This window comes from Sminthopsis crassicaudata, chromosome 3 (assembly GCF_048593235.1).
Source record: "Sminthopsis crassicaudata isolate SCR6 chromosome 3, ASM4859323v1, whole genome shotgun sequence".
In the NCBI taxonomy this organism is placed as follows: domain Eukaryota; kingdom Metazoa; phylum Chordata; class Mammalia; order Dasyuromorphia; family Dasyuridae; genus Sminthopsis; species Sminthopsis crassicaudata.
In genome coordinates this window covers 604,925,118-604,940,109 of record NC_133619.1, presented here as the reverse complement: position 1 = coordinate 604,940,109, position 14,992 = coordinate 604,925,118, and the positions used below count along the sequence as shown (strand labels likewise).

At 42.4% G+C, this 14,992-nt stretch overlaps 1 protein-coding gene across 1 annotated transcript in view; it reads right to left on the bottom strand.

Annotated features, from left to right (window-relative positions):
• Window positions 1-14,992, bottom strand: part of PAFAH2 (platelet activating factor acetylhydrolase 2) — a 36,170-nt gene that overhangs the window by 2,114 nt on the left and 19,064 nt on the right. Inside the window, exons 7-10 of the mRNA XM_074305769.1 lie at window positions 7,826-7,939; window positions 5,856-5,947; window positions 5,210-5,380; window positions 1,803-1,957 (exon numbers count right to left, since the gene is read on the bottom strand). Coding sequence (XP_074161870.1) covers window positions 1,803-1,957; window positions 5,210-5,380; window positions 5,856-5,947; window positions 7,826-7,939 — 532 coding nt within the window. The remainder of the gene's footprint in view (window positions 1-1,802; window positions 1,958-5,209; window positions 5,381-5,855; window positions 5,948-7,825; window positions 7,940-14,992) is intronic.

The following is a 14,992-nucleotide window of genomic DNA, read 5'->3' as shown; positions in this document are numbered from 1 at the left end:
TGTACTCAGCACTGCTGCCTAACTGAACTGCTTACTGTTGGGGGTTATCTGTTGCCAGACACGATAAAGAAAGGAGCTGAGATCTCCACTTGTCTGTAAGGAGCTCATCCTGTCCTGTCCTTGGGCTCTGGTTGAGGGAGGGGGCAGCCCCTGATCTTAGGGAGCTTATAGGCTGAGGGATGGGAGACAGGATAAATGCCTCAGGACCAATTCTATGACAATATGACGGAGAAAGGAGCTTCATCAATAAATGTCCCAAAGTGCCTAACTGAAGAGGGCATTCTCATGACTGGAGTTCCTGGAGTTCAAGGGGGGGCATCTAGGGAGGTGGGCCATGAAGACTGAACGATACTATCTCTGCAAGGGGGCACACATTCTGAGCTGGCTTCTCTAGAAGTGAGGACCAGTTATACTCTCAGCTCATTTACCAAATCGCCCAGAATGCTATTATTTTTTCTTCCACAGAATCATAATTTCAATTGGACAAAACAAATCGTTAAACCACATAAACCATCTGACTCAATTAATACTTCTACTTGGCATATAAGTCGAAGCCAGAGGGAGCGAGCCCAGGCACATTGAAACATTTATGGCAGAGCTTTTGTCAAAGAACTAGAAAGAGAGTGAGTGACCATTGTTTGGGAAATGGCTGAACAAATTATGATGCATGAACAAGAGATGCATTACTGGGCCATAAGAAACAATAAATACCAGAAATTTGAAGAAATTTAGGAATTCATGAATGAACCAATGCAGAGCCAGATGAACAAGGACTTCAAAAAGTAAAAGGAAAAGGAGAGTGAAATGATGTTAGAACTCTGGTCATTGGTGAAGTACACATTCCTCCCACTCTTGGCAGAGAGATGGTGGACTGTATGTGCAGAATAAGGCATACATTTTAAAGCATGGCCAAAGTGGTTTTTTTATGTGATTCTACTTCTTTATTATAAAGTAGGGGTCTACTGAAGAGAGGGGGAGAGGGAGGGAGAGAGAGAGACAGAGACAGAGAGAGGCAGAGACAGAGAGACAGAGACAGAGAGAGAGAAAGAATGTGGAGTGAAAAGCTTTTCAATAAAATATTTTTAAATAAAAAAAGATTTATAATTTCTACATCAACACAAGTTGCACTCTATCCCACAATGTCTTATCAAACAGTTTCATAAGATGTATTCCTCACCTGATAAGTAACTTGTTGGTGATTAATTAATCTCTGCTCTAAGCTAAACTGGTCCTCAGGCCAAAGAAGCACATGATCTAGGTCTTTTTAAACTGGTGGGACCTGGTAAAGCTTCAGTTCTATTGAACAGCCTTGAGGAGCCCAGGGTGACCTCCATATCATGATGAGAAACTAGAGGAGGCCCAGGGTAGTTCAGTGACATGCAGAGAGTCACAAAGCATGTCGGGGGCAGGATTGAGACTTGAACCTAGGCAACCCTACTTTTAGTTATACATTCTTTCTACTAGAAAATATTCATCCCACTCCTCTTTTACCACTTTACTAAAAAATTTTTTTTCATGCTCAGGCAATTAGGGTTAAGTGACTTGTCCAGGGTCACACAGCCTGGAAGTATTAAGTATCTGAGATCAAATTTGAACTCAGGTCTTCCTGACTTTGGGACTGGTGCTCTAAATACTGCACCACCCAGCTGCCTCTTCATCCTACTCCTAATCACATTTTCCTCTTTCCCCAAATCTCTGAGTTCCCAATCTTTTCAACACAAAGCCTTGTCTCTTCCCCTCTCTGGTCCTCCTCCATAAAGCTCTTCCCTAACCCGCTTGCAGCCCCTTCACCACACTCTTACCAAGGTGTTTCTGTAGGAATGCCAGCATGGCCTGCACCACAATCTCTTGACCCTTGTAAGGGTCCAGCTTCCCTCGGGTTCGGGTAGAGAAGAATTTACCGAGCAGATTTCCAGTCACAAAAGTAAAATCACTTTGACTCTGATGAACAGAACCACTAAAAGGGAAGAGAAACAACTGTTTGAAGAAGTCATATCTACCATCAGAATCTGAAGCTGGAGCTGTCAGAGCTCTTAAAAAAACAGAACATTTGTCTGGAAGGAGATTTAAAATGGAGTTGTCAAACTCTGGGAGACTGGCCCAAAGAGGAATCAGATTAAGATGTAATTGAGAAATACTTTACAAAATAAATAAAAATACAATACAACATAGATAATGTTAAGTTGTGATTTTCCAAATCGATATATGCAGAATCCATTTATTTCTATCTGGTTTAGATCTCAGAATGTTAAATTTGGAAGAAAGCTTCCCAGAGGAAGGAAGTGTAGAACATGGAATGTTAGAACAGGAATGTCAATTAATAAACAGGAATGTCTTCTGTATGTTTCTAGTTGAAGACATATAGAATTTGATTAGGTATTTTTAAAATACCTTAGTATTTTTTTTAGTAATAATTAAATCCTGTAGCTAAACACAACCTTAGAAGAAGAGAAAGGTGGATTGCTAGAGAATTGGCAGAGTTCTCCAACATATTCCACTTGCATATCCCGATGTTTTAAATCCCTGGCAGTAGTAAATGAATTATTCCATGAATTCTCAAATTGATCTGTAATTTCAGTTTGGTTTCTCCAATTGTACATCCCCTTATTGGTCAAAAAATTCATGACTAAGCAGCCTATTCATGATAAGTTTCTCTATACATAGCTGGACTGGTCCTCAGAGAGCCTGATCCCTTCCCAGGACTAGACTCAAAATCTTTCAGTAGGACCCAAGATGGCTTGTGCTCCCCTTGGAAAGAGAGCCTTCAAATGGCTTTTGTCCACACAAAGCAAAGCCATTATCACCATTTTTCTGCACTGGGACATCACATGACAAACAAGGAAGAAGGAATGGCCATTCTCTCTCTGTCTCTCCCTTTCTCTGTCGCTGTCTCTCCTTGATTTCTTTCCAGGCTTAGCCCAAGTACTGCTCTTTCCTCTCTGACAGCTTCCTGACTCCCTCAGTGTCTCTTGCATATATTTTTCTGTGTACATGTTGTAGCCACCTTGTAGACTGTAAGCTCCTCTAGGGCACAGACTGTTCTGTTTCTGTTTGCCCAGTGACTAACACATAGTAGGTACTACTGTGTTTTATTTTTCAACCAGCTGCTTTGGGACTGTGCCATGGGCTCCGAGCAGTCTTTTCTTATAAGTTAGGAAGTAGTATTTAGGTTTGGGCAGTTGGGTGATGCAGACCCTGGGCCTGGAGTCAGGAAGGCTTATCTTCATGAGTTCAAATCTGACCTCAGACACTTACTAGCCACATGACCCTGGGCAAGTCACTTATCCTGTTTGCCTGTTTCCTCATCTGAAAAAGGAGCTGGAGAAGGAAAGGGCAAAACCATTTCGGTACCTCTGCCAGAAAAACCCTAAATGGGGTCAGAAAGTCAGAAATGACTGGGAAACAATTGAAATAGTCTGGATTAAGACAAATTAAGGAAGGAGTAGCCTGATGCATCCTATGTTCCTCTCAGAAGACACCGCTAAAGTACCAAATGGGAACGAACAGTAATTATCTGTGGATTCTCTCTCTCTCTCTCTCTCTCTCTCTCTCTCTCTCTCTCTCTCTCTCTCTCTCTCTCTCTCTCTCTCTCTCTCTCTCTTTCTCTCTCTCTTTTTTCCTGAGGCTGGGGTTAAGTGACTTGCCCAGGGTCACACAGCCAGGAAGTGTTAAGTGTCTGAGACCAGATTTGAATCGGGTCCTCCTGAATTCAGGGCTGGTGCTCTATCCACTGCGCCCCCTAGCTGCCCCCATATCTGTGGATTCTCACCAGGAAAAAATCCTCCTCCCCGCCTACCAGTTTCCCTTGTATACACACTTGACTGGACTGTGCTCAGAAGTAGCAGCTCTCCATGCCACGTGAGAGGACGCATATGTTACTGAGGGATTCACAGGACCACAGAGTATTGAGCAGAGCGTATATCCAGGCAAGGGCTCCACCTCTAGGTAAGAGGGAACCAGAGCTGCTCCCAGGGATAGAGAAGGAGGTTATAAGTCATGAGGAAGATATAAGTTATAAGAAGGGAAGACAAAGCACCCCTGTGGCTGCCCCGAGGAGCTGGTGCTAGACACAGATGCTGAAATACTGACAGTCTCTGAGGAGTAAGGCCACAAAGCTTCCCTCTGCTGAAAGTGCAGAGATCAGTTCCATGGGAACCACTGGGGAACAGCCCTGAGGAGGAGCCGGCTCACCAGCCCTGCCCTTGTTAGTGCTGAGAGTCACATGGGTTGTAGAAGTCACCAGGGAAGGTGGCAGTCACCAGGGAGGAAGGCAAGCAGAAGGCTGCCTGGCTGATGGCCTCTCGTCTGAGGCTATTCTGCTCTTTTAACTTCTGCCTGACGTCTTGTAGGGGAGCCGAAGTGAACCAGGGACTGAGGTTCTCATTTTCTTTGGGCAGTGGCACAAACCACAGGCATAATGAGAGAGGAAACAGTCAGATACTTGCTGTTCCCAAGTTTTCCTGGCCAGGGGCACATGCTACTGACTCTATGTGCAAGGGACCATGGATCACTGGTAGCCAAGTTCTTGTGCCAAGGGAGATGCCCTGATGCTATAGTTATAGTTAAAAGTCAATGTTAAAATGGAAACAGGATGTCAGAACTGAGAGGAACCTTGCACCGTTTGGCTGTTTTTCAGTCATGTCTCACTCTGTGATCCCATCTGGGGCAGAGATACTGAAGTGGTTTGCTGTTTCCTTTTTCAGTTCATTTTACAGACGAGCAAACTGAGGTAAACAGGGCTAAGAGATTTTAGACAGCTAGTCAGTGTCTGAGGCCAGATTTGAACTTGCGAAAATGAGTTTCCTGACTCCAGCTGCAGCTCTCTACCTACTGTACCACTTAGCTTTCAAGAGGAACTTTAGAGATCATCTAATTCAAAATAATGTGTTCTAGCTCTCACATCCTAGTTCTTCAGTTTCATCATCTGCCAAATGGGCAGATTAGACTTAAGTTTTTGTTATTGTAATTATTACTGAGGCCCAGAGAGATGACCACAGTATACCTGGGCCTAGAACTCAATTCTTAGTCCAATGTTCATATCATTCAAAGATAGGTAGAAGATTTTATATGAATCTTACAGTGTTCCAGGAGACTCCCAGATAGTTCCAGGAAATGGATCCAAACACTTTCTAAGAAATCCCAGGAAAATGGAAGGACCCAGAGAGCCAGGTGGAGAAGGGTTATGATTATAATTTTTACTATTACTCACAGGATGGTTATGATCTTCGTCTGGCTGTGACGGGCACAGATCTTCTTCATTCGGCTGAGACTCTCAGCTGTCTGGAAGTTCTCGGTGTTGATGAAGAAGACAGGGCCCTGGGCCTTGGGGTAGAAGTTGTGTTCCAGGGGAAACATCCAGGCGTCCAAAGCTATTGCACATCTGGAATGAGAGCAGACATCTGGAAATGGTGGCTAGCTGTTCTAGCGTAGTAGTTGCAAGGCTTCTCTTTATAGACTTTTCTATGAAGGGAATTAGAGGCACCAGTACCTAACTGTAGTAGGGTGACCCCCTTCAACTTCATCCCAAGCTTCCTTATCAGAAGGTAGGCTATTAGAAGACCCTCCCAAGGGGACCTTTCCTCTGATCTGACACATGAAGTATGAGTAGTAGAGCTTGGAGACTCATGTACAGGCAGTGAGTGGCAGCTCCAAGGTGCTGAGCCACCAAGAACCAAGGAAAACTGGCCAAAGAAGACGTTAACCTCAAAGGGAGGGGGACAGAAGAGGTCCAAAAGGAAGGAGATGGTCCAAAACTCTCAAGAACTTATACAGTTCAGAATTCTCATCTCTACTGCGAGTCTTTCCAGGCTCCAATTCCAGTCATGCCAAGACTAAAGTATCAGTGAGAAACTCACCGAAAACGGGGATCCTTGGTCAGGGCTAGAATGGCCGTTGCCCCTCCAAATGAGTGTCCCATCACTGCCACCCTACATAGGTCGATGCTGCCCTGAGAATAGGAGGAGATGCCTTAGCTAAACAGGAACCATCACGTTCTTTCTTCTCCAGGTTTTGGAGAGGGAGAAATAGAAGAGGAGGCAGCGGCAGGGGGGGAGGGGGAAGGTACATCAACTAGTGTCTTCTCCAGCTTGTGACAGCAATCACTTCTACTACCTTCTGCTCAATGACAATGTCCACTTAATATCCAACGGTGAGAATACTACCTATTCATTTCACAAAGTAGCTCACTCTACTCGACAGATCCAGTTGCTTGGACCCCCTAACAAAGGAGAACAGAGCCTTAATCAACCCTGTAGGATGAGCCACCCTCACATGAAGAACTCCTTCATCAGAGGAGAGGTTCTCCAAGGTGGGAAGCATGAATCCTTCATCAGTCTAAACCCAGAGGGGAGAATGTCCTCCTTTTTATGGACCCTACCCAGTCCAGGGATGGTGGTGGTGGTGGTGACTGGTGCATGGATAAAGCTGAGGATGGACTGGACTCTTCTGTTTCTCACTTGACTCATAGGATTGTGGCCGGCTGGTGTGAGGAAGTCAGTAGTGAGCCGGTCCATTCTGTCGGCCACACTCACCTGACTATCTGGGCAATTCTTTCACCAACTTGGACCATGTATCCACAAATGTGTCTCAGCTCTCTTTCAAGAAGTTTGGAGAGTTTCTCTGTGAAAGCTTCTGTCCCTGAACTTTCTGTTTAATACATATAATTGTAGGCCACATTCAGGGCCTACAATAACTGATTAGCCAATGTTTGACTATACCAGAATCTGGTAAAGGACTTCTGGATTTTCAGCTTAAAGAAAATACTTGAACCCAAAGCATCAGACCTTAAGTTCAGAGGGACCACAGCTGACATTTGAATCAGAAATCCCCTCACCAATATCCTAGACATTTGTCATTCAGCTTCTGCAGGAAGATTTCCAGTGATAGAGAAATCACTGCTTCCTAAAGCAGTTTATACTTCTTTTAGGTAATTCTAATTGTTAGGAACTTTTCCCTTCCACTGAGATATCATCTCTAGCTTCATATATCTGAAGGGCAGTCATGTGGCAGAGGGATCCCAGTGGTCCTGCTAGACCTTTTACAATCCTTTAAAGCCCAACTCAAGTACCACCACTTTGCCAAGCTGGCCCCTTCCCCACATACACATACACTTTCTCCTCCCCCAGCCTCTCTTTTCCCATCCATCTATCAACCAGGAAGGAGTTTCTCAGCTACGCCCAGAGATTCTAGGGGTCTCTGGGCATTACTGTTTCCCTAGGATGTCCTGTGATAGTTTGTCTGTAACTCTCAATTACACTTAACACATGCTGTGCATTGTAGTTATCTGTATTTGTATCTTATCTTTCTAATGGGCTGGGAGCTCCCTGAAAACTGGAACTGTGTCATATTTAAACTCTACATCTGCCCTGGCACTGAGCCCGATGCTCTGAATTTTGCTGTTTTGTAAATGTTTATTGAATTACTGAGGAATCAAGTTTTGAATCAAGCTCTGATTTGCACCACCTATTTGCACTGCTTCATGAAGTAGTGAATTCATCAGCCCATGAAGGCTGTGAACTCCCTTTGCTGGAGGTCCCACATTGGGGTCTGGATGGCCATTTGCTGGGACATATCCAAAATAAATGTGAATTCCAGGATTGGTTCTAACAGATCCCTCTAATTCCTTCTAGCTGAGATTCTAGGACTCACTTTGTACAGCACCTGGTATGTGAGAAATGCTTAATAAACATTTGTTGACTTGACAAGACATGTTTCCTCGGAGGAATTCAGACCAATGCCTTTAAGGGGAACAGACGTGAAGAACTTCAGACCAAATATCCCCTTCAGGATGGGAAACCACCCTGATGTAAACTAAAAGCCACTGTACCTTCAGAGTCTTTAGATCCAATCCGCCAGGCAGGATGTTGGAGACATTCTGGCCTGTGGTAATGTCCTGCAGGATCCTCAATACCCGAACACACTCATTAGCTCGCTGATGCACCTGCAAGAGGCATTTTTCCTGGTGAGACCCAGCATATGATGTTCTTCCCCATACCATAGTAATTAACTTCATTCCCAGGGGCCCAAGAAGGCCAAGACTCCCCCAGACACTAGGACATTGTGTACAAGCAGCCAGTGTGGTTCAGAGCATTGGCTGACCTTAGGTCCTGGCTCTCCCTAGGACCCTGTTCCAGTCATTTTACTTGTCCTATCTGTAAAATGGTAAGAACAGGAGCCATAATTTTCTTTCTTTTTTTTGTTTTGTTTTGTTTTTGAGGCAGTTGGGGTTAAGTGCCTTGCCCAGGGTCACATAGCTAGAAAGTGTTAAGTGTCTGACTCTGGATTCAAACTTGGGTCCTTCTGACTCCAGGATCGGTGCTCACACTTTTCTATCCTGAAGGGAGGTTGGGAAGAAAGCACTTCATAAACTTTGCAGGGCTCTGGACATATTAGTTATCAGTAATTCCCAAAGACATATCCATGTGGAGGGGAAGTATCAGAGGGCCCAGAAGAGCCTGAAACTGGCTGAAGGAGTTCAGGTTTCACATGGTTAGCATGATCACCCTGAAATTCAAGACCAAAGCAATTACTACATACAAAGTACATTGGTCACCAGGGTTAAAAATTCAAAACAAAAACCTTTCTCTTCATTTAAGGAGTTTACTTTCCATTAATATTTCTAATATCTTTCCCCTTCTCTCTACTCACATACTTATTTATACCTTATATCATCCGTCAAGAGCACAAAGTAGACCAGTGGTCCTCAAACTTTTTAAATAGGGGGCCAGTTCACATCCCTCAGACTGTTGGAGAGCCGGACTATAGTAAAAACAAAACCTCACATTCTGTCTCCGCCCCTCAGCACATTTACCATAATGATGGGCCGCATAAATGTCCTCAGTGGGCCGCATCTGGCTGGCTGGCCGTAGTTTGAGAATCCCTGATCTAGACTATATCAAATTGCTTGACTTTTCAAGGAGGGGAGAATAAAAGAAGAAAAGGAGGAAATTTGAAACTCAAAATTTTAGAAAACAAGCTAAAATTGTTTTTATATATAATGAGGGGCATATCTAATTTATTTTTTTTTTATTTTATTCATTTTTCCAAATTATCCCCTCCCTCCCTCCACTCCCTCCCCCCGATGGCAGGTAATCCCATACATTTTACATGTGTTACAATATGACCTAGATACAATATATGTGTGTAAATACCATTTTCTTGTTGCACATTAATTATTAGCTTCCGAAGGTATAAGTAACCTGGGTACATAGACAGTAGTGCTAACAATTTACATTCGCTTCCCAGTGTTCCTTCTCTGGGTGTAGTTATTTCTGTTCATCATTGATCAACTGGAAGTGAGTTGGATCTTCTTTATGTTGAAGATTTCCACTTCCATCAGAATACATCCTCATACAGTATTGTTGTTGAAGTGTACAGTGATCTTCTGGTTCTGCTCATTTCACTCAGCATCAGTTGATTTAAGTCTCTCCAGGCCTCTCTGTATTCCTCCTGCTGGTCATTTCTTACAGAGCAATAATATTCCATAACCTTCATGTACTCTAATTTATTTTTAATACAATTGCTTTATGAATCATGTTGGGAGAGAAAAATCAGGACAAAAAAGAAAAAGCCATGGGAGAGAAAAAGAAGAAGTGAATATAGCACGTGTTGATTTACATTCAATCTCTAAAGTTCTTTTTTCTGGATGCAGATGACATTTTCTGTCCAAAGTCTATTGGGATTGCTTTGGAGGGTCATATATATTAATTAAAATATTTTTTTAAAAAAGAAAGAAAATGCTAGCTGCCTGGTGACTGTCCAGTCTGGCTCCATTCTGGGCCTCAGATATTTTACCTGAAAAAATGAAGATACTCATGGTTGTCCTACTTATCTCAATGAGATAATGAAGGTAAGGCATTGAGCAGACTGCAATATAAGACCTCTTAGTACTAATAACAATATTGCATACAGTTTTGCCTATGTTCCTATCACACTCTTCATTTTGTGGTCTTTTCTCACGTTGTTCATTATACCCTTCTAAGCAGGAAATCTATCCTCAATGGCTTCTATGAAAGTTTCCCTGATTCACACAGCTGGAAGTGATCCAACCTTGGCATAGTCTGACTATGGGAGCTGCTGGGGATTCAAAGTCAAAAACAAGATAATTATAGACTAAGGAGTTAGAGTGAAATGTCCCTGGAAGGGCCATTTTAAAAGCCATCAGGTCTAATACTTTCATTTTACTGAGGAAACTGTGGCTTAGAGAAGGTAAGGGACTTATCCAGTATGTCTTTGGGGTGAAATTTGAATCCATTTGTTCCTAACTCCAACCCCAGTGCCTGTCCACTAAGCTGGAAGTGTCAAACATATGTCCTTACACCGGAAACAGATTAAAACGTAATTGGGAAAGGCTTTTATGTACAAAAATATTTATAGTAGCTCTTTTTGTGAGAGCAAACAATTGGACACAGAGGGGATGCTTATTAATGGGGGATAGCCAAACAAGCTGTGACAGATGACTGTGATGGAATGCAGCTCTGCTCTAAGAAATAATGAGCAGGATGCTCTCAGAAAAGCTTGGGAGGTCTGACTTGAACTGATGCAAAGTGAAATAAACAGAACCAGAAGAACATTGATGGAAGTGGATATCTTCAACAAAGAGAAGATCTAATGCAGTTCCAATTGATCAATGATGGACAGAATCAGCTACATCCAGAGAAGGAACACTGGGAAATGAGTGTAAACTGTTTGCATTTTTGGGTTTTTGTCCCAGGTTATTTTTACCTTCTGAATCCAATTCTTCCTTTGCAACAATAACAACAACAACAACAAAATTCGGTTCTGCACACATAGTGTATCTAGGATATACTACAACATATTTAATATGTATGGGAATGCCTGCCATCTAGGGGAGGGGGTGGAGGGAAGGAGGGGAAAATTCAGAACAGAAGTGAGTACAAGGGATAATGCTGTAAAAAATTACCTATGCATATGTACTGTCAAAAATGTTATAATTATAAAATTAATTTTAAAAAGAACAAAAAAGAACATTACACACCAATGGCAATATTGGAGGGATGATCAACTGGGAAAGATTCATCTATGCTCAGCAATACAAAGATCCAACACAATCCTGAAGGACTCATGATGAAAAAAGATTTCCCCATTCAGAAAGAAAGAACTGATGGGGTCTGAATGCAGACTGAAGTCCACTTTTTTGTTTATTTTTCTTGGGCTAGGTTTGGGGTTTTTTTTTTTTATCTGCAGTTTCTTTCGCAACATAACTAATATGGAAATATGTTTTACAAGACTATACATGTATAATCTATATAAAATTGCTTGTCTTTTTAAGGATGGGGGAGGAAAGAAGAGAACTCAAAAATTGTAAAAACTGAATGTTAAAAATTAGTTTTGGAAATAATTGAGAAAAAATAAAATAAGACATTCTAAAATGTAATTGGGAAATATTTAACAAAATAAATAAAAATACAATAGACCATAAAAATATGTGGTTTTTTAAATGAATCTGTGGTCCCTAGGTATTGGTTTAGTGACCCTGTTCCTACTGGAGTTTGACACCTCTGCACTAAGCCAGGCCACCTCTCTCTCATGTCCCTGCCTTCAGGAAGCTTACATCCTACCTGGGGATACAAAATGTAAACTAACATAGCACAAGGTGAACCATAGGAGAGAGAGAACTGCTTTCTGAGGATCCTGGGGCAGAGAAGGGACAGGTACATAATTATTTGATTGTTCTGGCATCTGTCTGTGTAGGGGCTGCATTGAAGAAGGAAGGAATGGAAGCAGGGAGACTGGTGAGGAGGTTTCTATAATAGCAGGCAAGATGCCATAAAGCCTAAATTTGAGGAACGGTAGGGAAAAAGTAAGAGTCCAAAGTGAAAAATGCTGCAGAGGTAGAATCAAGGCCCGTGTTCCTAGTACATATTTGCCACATGCTATTTGGCAGCATACTGAATCTGCATACATATCTGAGCAAAAAAACTTGGCAGACCTCTGAGCACAGACGGCTGCCCATCCCCATCCCACTCCCATTCGGAGGTGACTGCTGGGCTGCCCTCCCTAGGAAGGGTGTGGGCTGGCAGAACAGCCCAACATGGAGACATGATTCACTTTGTGTCTTCCCCACTTAATAGTATTTTATTTTTTCCAATTACATGTAAAGATAATTTCTAACATTCGCCTTTATATGATTTTAACTTCCATATTTTACTCCTTCTTTCCCATCTTCCCTCCCTAAGATACAAGCAATGTTCAACATGATTCACTTTAACACCAAGAGAAGCAAGCACCTACCAGAGTGAAGGAGCAGGAATTCAACAGCTAAGGAGACAAAGAGAAGCTATACTAGGAGCTTCTTGTTAACGCACAAGGAAGGGCCTTCAGTACTAATAATGAATCTGTGGTTCCAGGGAAGCCAAGTCTGAGCCAGGGGTTTTCACAACTCACCCACTTCTCCCCAAAATACCACAGATCCCACTGGGTACCGTAACAATTATTTTTTGTACATTCTGCACTTATTTATGTAGTTACTACTTCCTCCAATAAAATCCATGTTTTGGGGGACAGGAAATGTTTCAATTTTTTTGCCTTTGCATGCCTAGCACTAAACACAGTGCCTGGGAGACAGTAAGGATTAATAACTACTTGTAGATCAAGTGAATGAACTCCTGGTCTTGCTACCACTGGACTTCCCCCTTTCTAGTTCAACTCTTCTCTGACTCAGATTGAATTCTCTTAGGGCAAGCTCTTTCTGCCTTTCTTCTGTTACCTTCTGGAGCTGATGATCAGTTAATCTAATAACCTGGCTGTATTAATGTGCTGGTTAAATTCAACCAACACTTATGAAATGACTGCCATGAATTAGGCAATCCTTGGGGCTGTGGCTGAGCCACCAAGCACAGGCGGCTCCTAATTTACCAGGAGGTTTCAACCTGGGCACCAATGAGCACAACACAAGTGAGACAAGTATGCCAGCCAAGGCCTGGCAAAGGGCTCTCTGAGGAGGAAGCTCACTTTCCATCAAGGAGAGAAGGCAGAGGCTTCATGAAGGAACCTGAGCTGGGTCACAAAGCACATGGAGGACGTAGCATGAGTAGGGCGAGGCCTGGCTGAGAAAGGGAAGGAGACTAGCAGAGTCTGGCTAGAGGGCATGAAGAGGAAAGCAGGAGATGAAGGAGAGAAGGCTGAACGGGAAGGAGGGCCAAGTGAGGTGGCCCCTGGGGAGAGCCTGGGCCTGGAGTCAGGAAGGCTCAGACACAGGCTAGCCACGTGACCCTGGGCAAGTCACTTCCCCTGCCTCGGTCTTCTCTGCCAAACAGCATCTACCTGATAGGGTGGTTGTGGGAATCAAATGAACTGTCTGTAAACAGCTTAATACAGGGTCTGATACATAATAGACAATACAGAAAATGTTTATTCCCTTCTCTAGTAGTCAGTGCAGAATTCAAAGTAGGTTTTAAAGGAGAGAAGTGACATGAATAGAAATGTTGGGATGATTAAAAGGGAATAAGGTTTTTAAATAGTATTTAATAGTATTTTATTAAATTTAAGTAGTATTTTATTTCCAATCGTAAAGATAGTTTTCAACATTGATTTTTCTAAGATTTAGAGTTCCAAATTTTTCCCTCTCCTTCTGTCCTCTTTCCCTCCCCAAGATAGTAAGCCATCTGATAATAAGTTCTCCATGTGTAATCATCTTATTTCCATGTTGGTCATATTGTGAAAGAAGAAAAAGGACAAAAGAGAAAAAAACCACTAAAAGAAAAAAAAATAAAATGAAAATAGCATGCTTTGTTCTGCTTTTAGACTCCATAATTCTTTCTCTGGATGTGGATGGCATTTTCCTTTATGGGTCTTTTGAAATTGCCTTTTATCATTGCATTAGTGAGAAGAGATGTCTCATAGTTGATGATCACAAAATGTTGCTGTTTAAACAATCTCTCTTCATGATAACCTCACCTTTTTTTTGGTTATTGTTATTTTTTGTTTGTTTTGTGAGGCAATGAGGGCTAAATGACTTGTTCAGATCACAAGGAAATATGTTTTTGCAGGACTTAACACAGGCATCAAATAGCTAGCCTTCTCAATGAAGGGGACAGGGAAGAAGGGAAAGAATTTGGAACTAAAAGTTCTTAAAAACAAATGTTTAAAACTGTTTTTACATATAACTGGGGGAAAATAAAATATTAAATAAAATTTTAAAAATAAAAAATAAAGTTAAAAAAAGAGAAATGTTGAGAAGACGACACTAGCAATGTTGTAAAGGATGAATGAGAGGGTTGGTTTGAAGATAGGAAACTATCATAATACTTTAGATCAAAGGTCAGCAAACTGGTTCGAGGACCAAATCTGGTCCATCATTGGTTTCTGTGTGGCCCATGAGTTAAGAATGTTTGCTAGATTTGGCTCATGAGCCACAGTTTGCCGACCCCTGATCTAGCTGAAAAAAGAGCAGTCTTGTGATTTCACTGGTATAGGGAACGCCTCTCCCAGCACAGATCAGTCCCTTCTCCATCACTTATGGTCTCAGAGAGGTTACAAGTGACTTGTTCAGGTTAAAAGAAGCCAGATGTTCCTGCCTTCCGGTCCCACGTTTCTATTGACCGAGCCATACTGCTTCTCAGAAGAAAAGACTCAGACATATATTAGTTTAATGGTTATAAAGCATCTCGGGGCTAAAGAGCTGGGGGCACCACAATGCACACAGAGTTGGACCTGCAGTCAGGAAGACCTAAGTTCAAATGTAGCCTCAGACACTCAGTAGCTGCATGACCTTGGACGAGTCACTTCATCTGTTAGCTTCAGTTTCCTCATCAGTAAATGGAGGGAATCAGAGTACCCACCTCCCAGGATTTTGAGAATCAAAGGAGATAATAATTATCAAGACTTGGCAGAGTGTCTGGCCCACAGTTAAGGACTATATGTTAGCTGCTTAGCACCGTGCTTGGCACACAGGAATGCTTGGTACTTTTTCTTCTCTCCCAAGGCTCCAGAGTTAGAATTTATCAGAGCTCCTATTCTGGCCCTTAGCTTT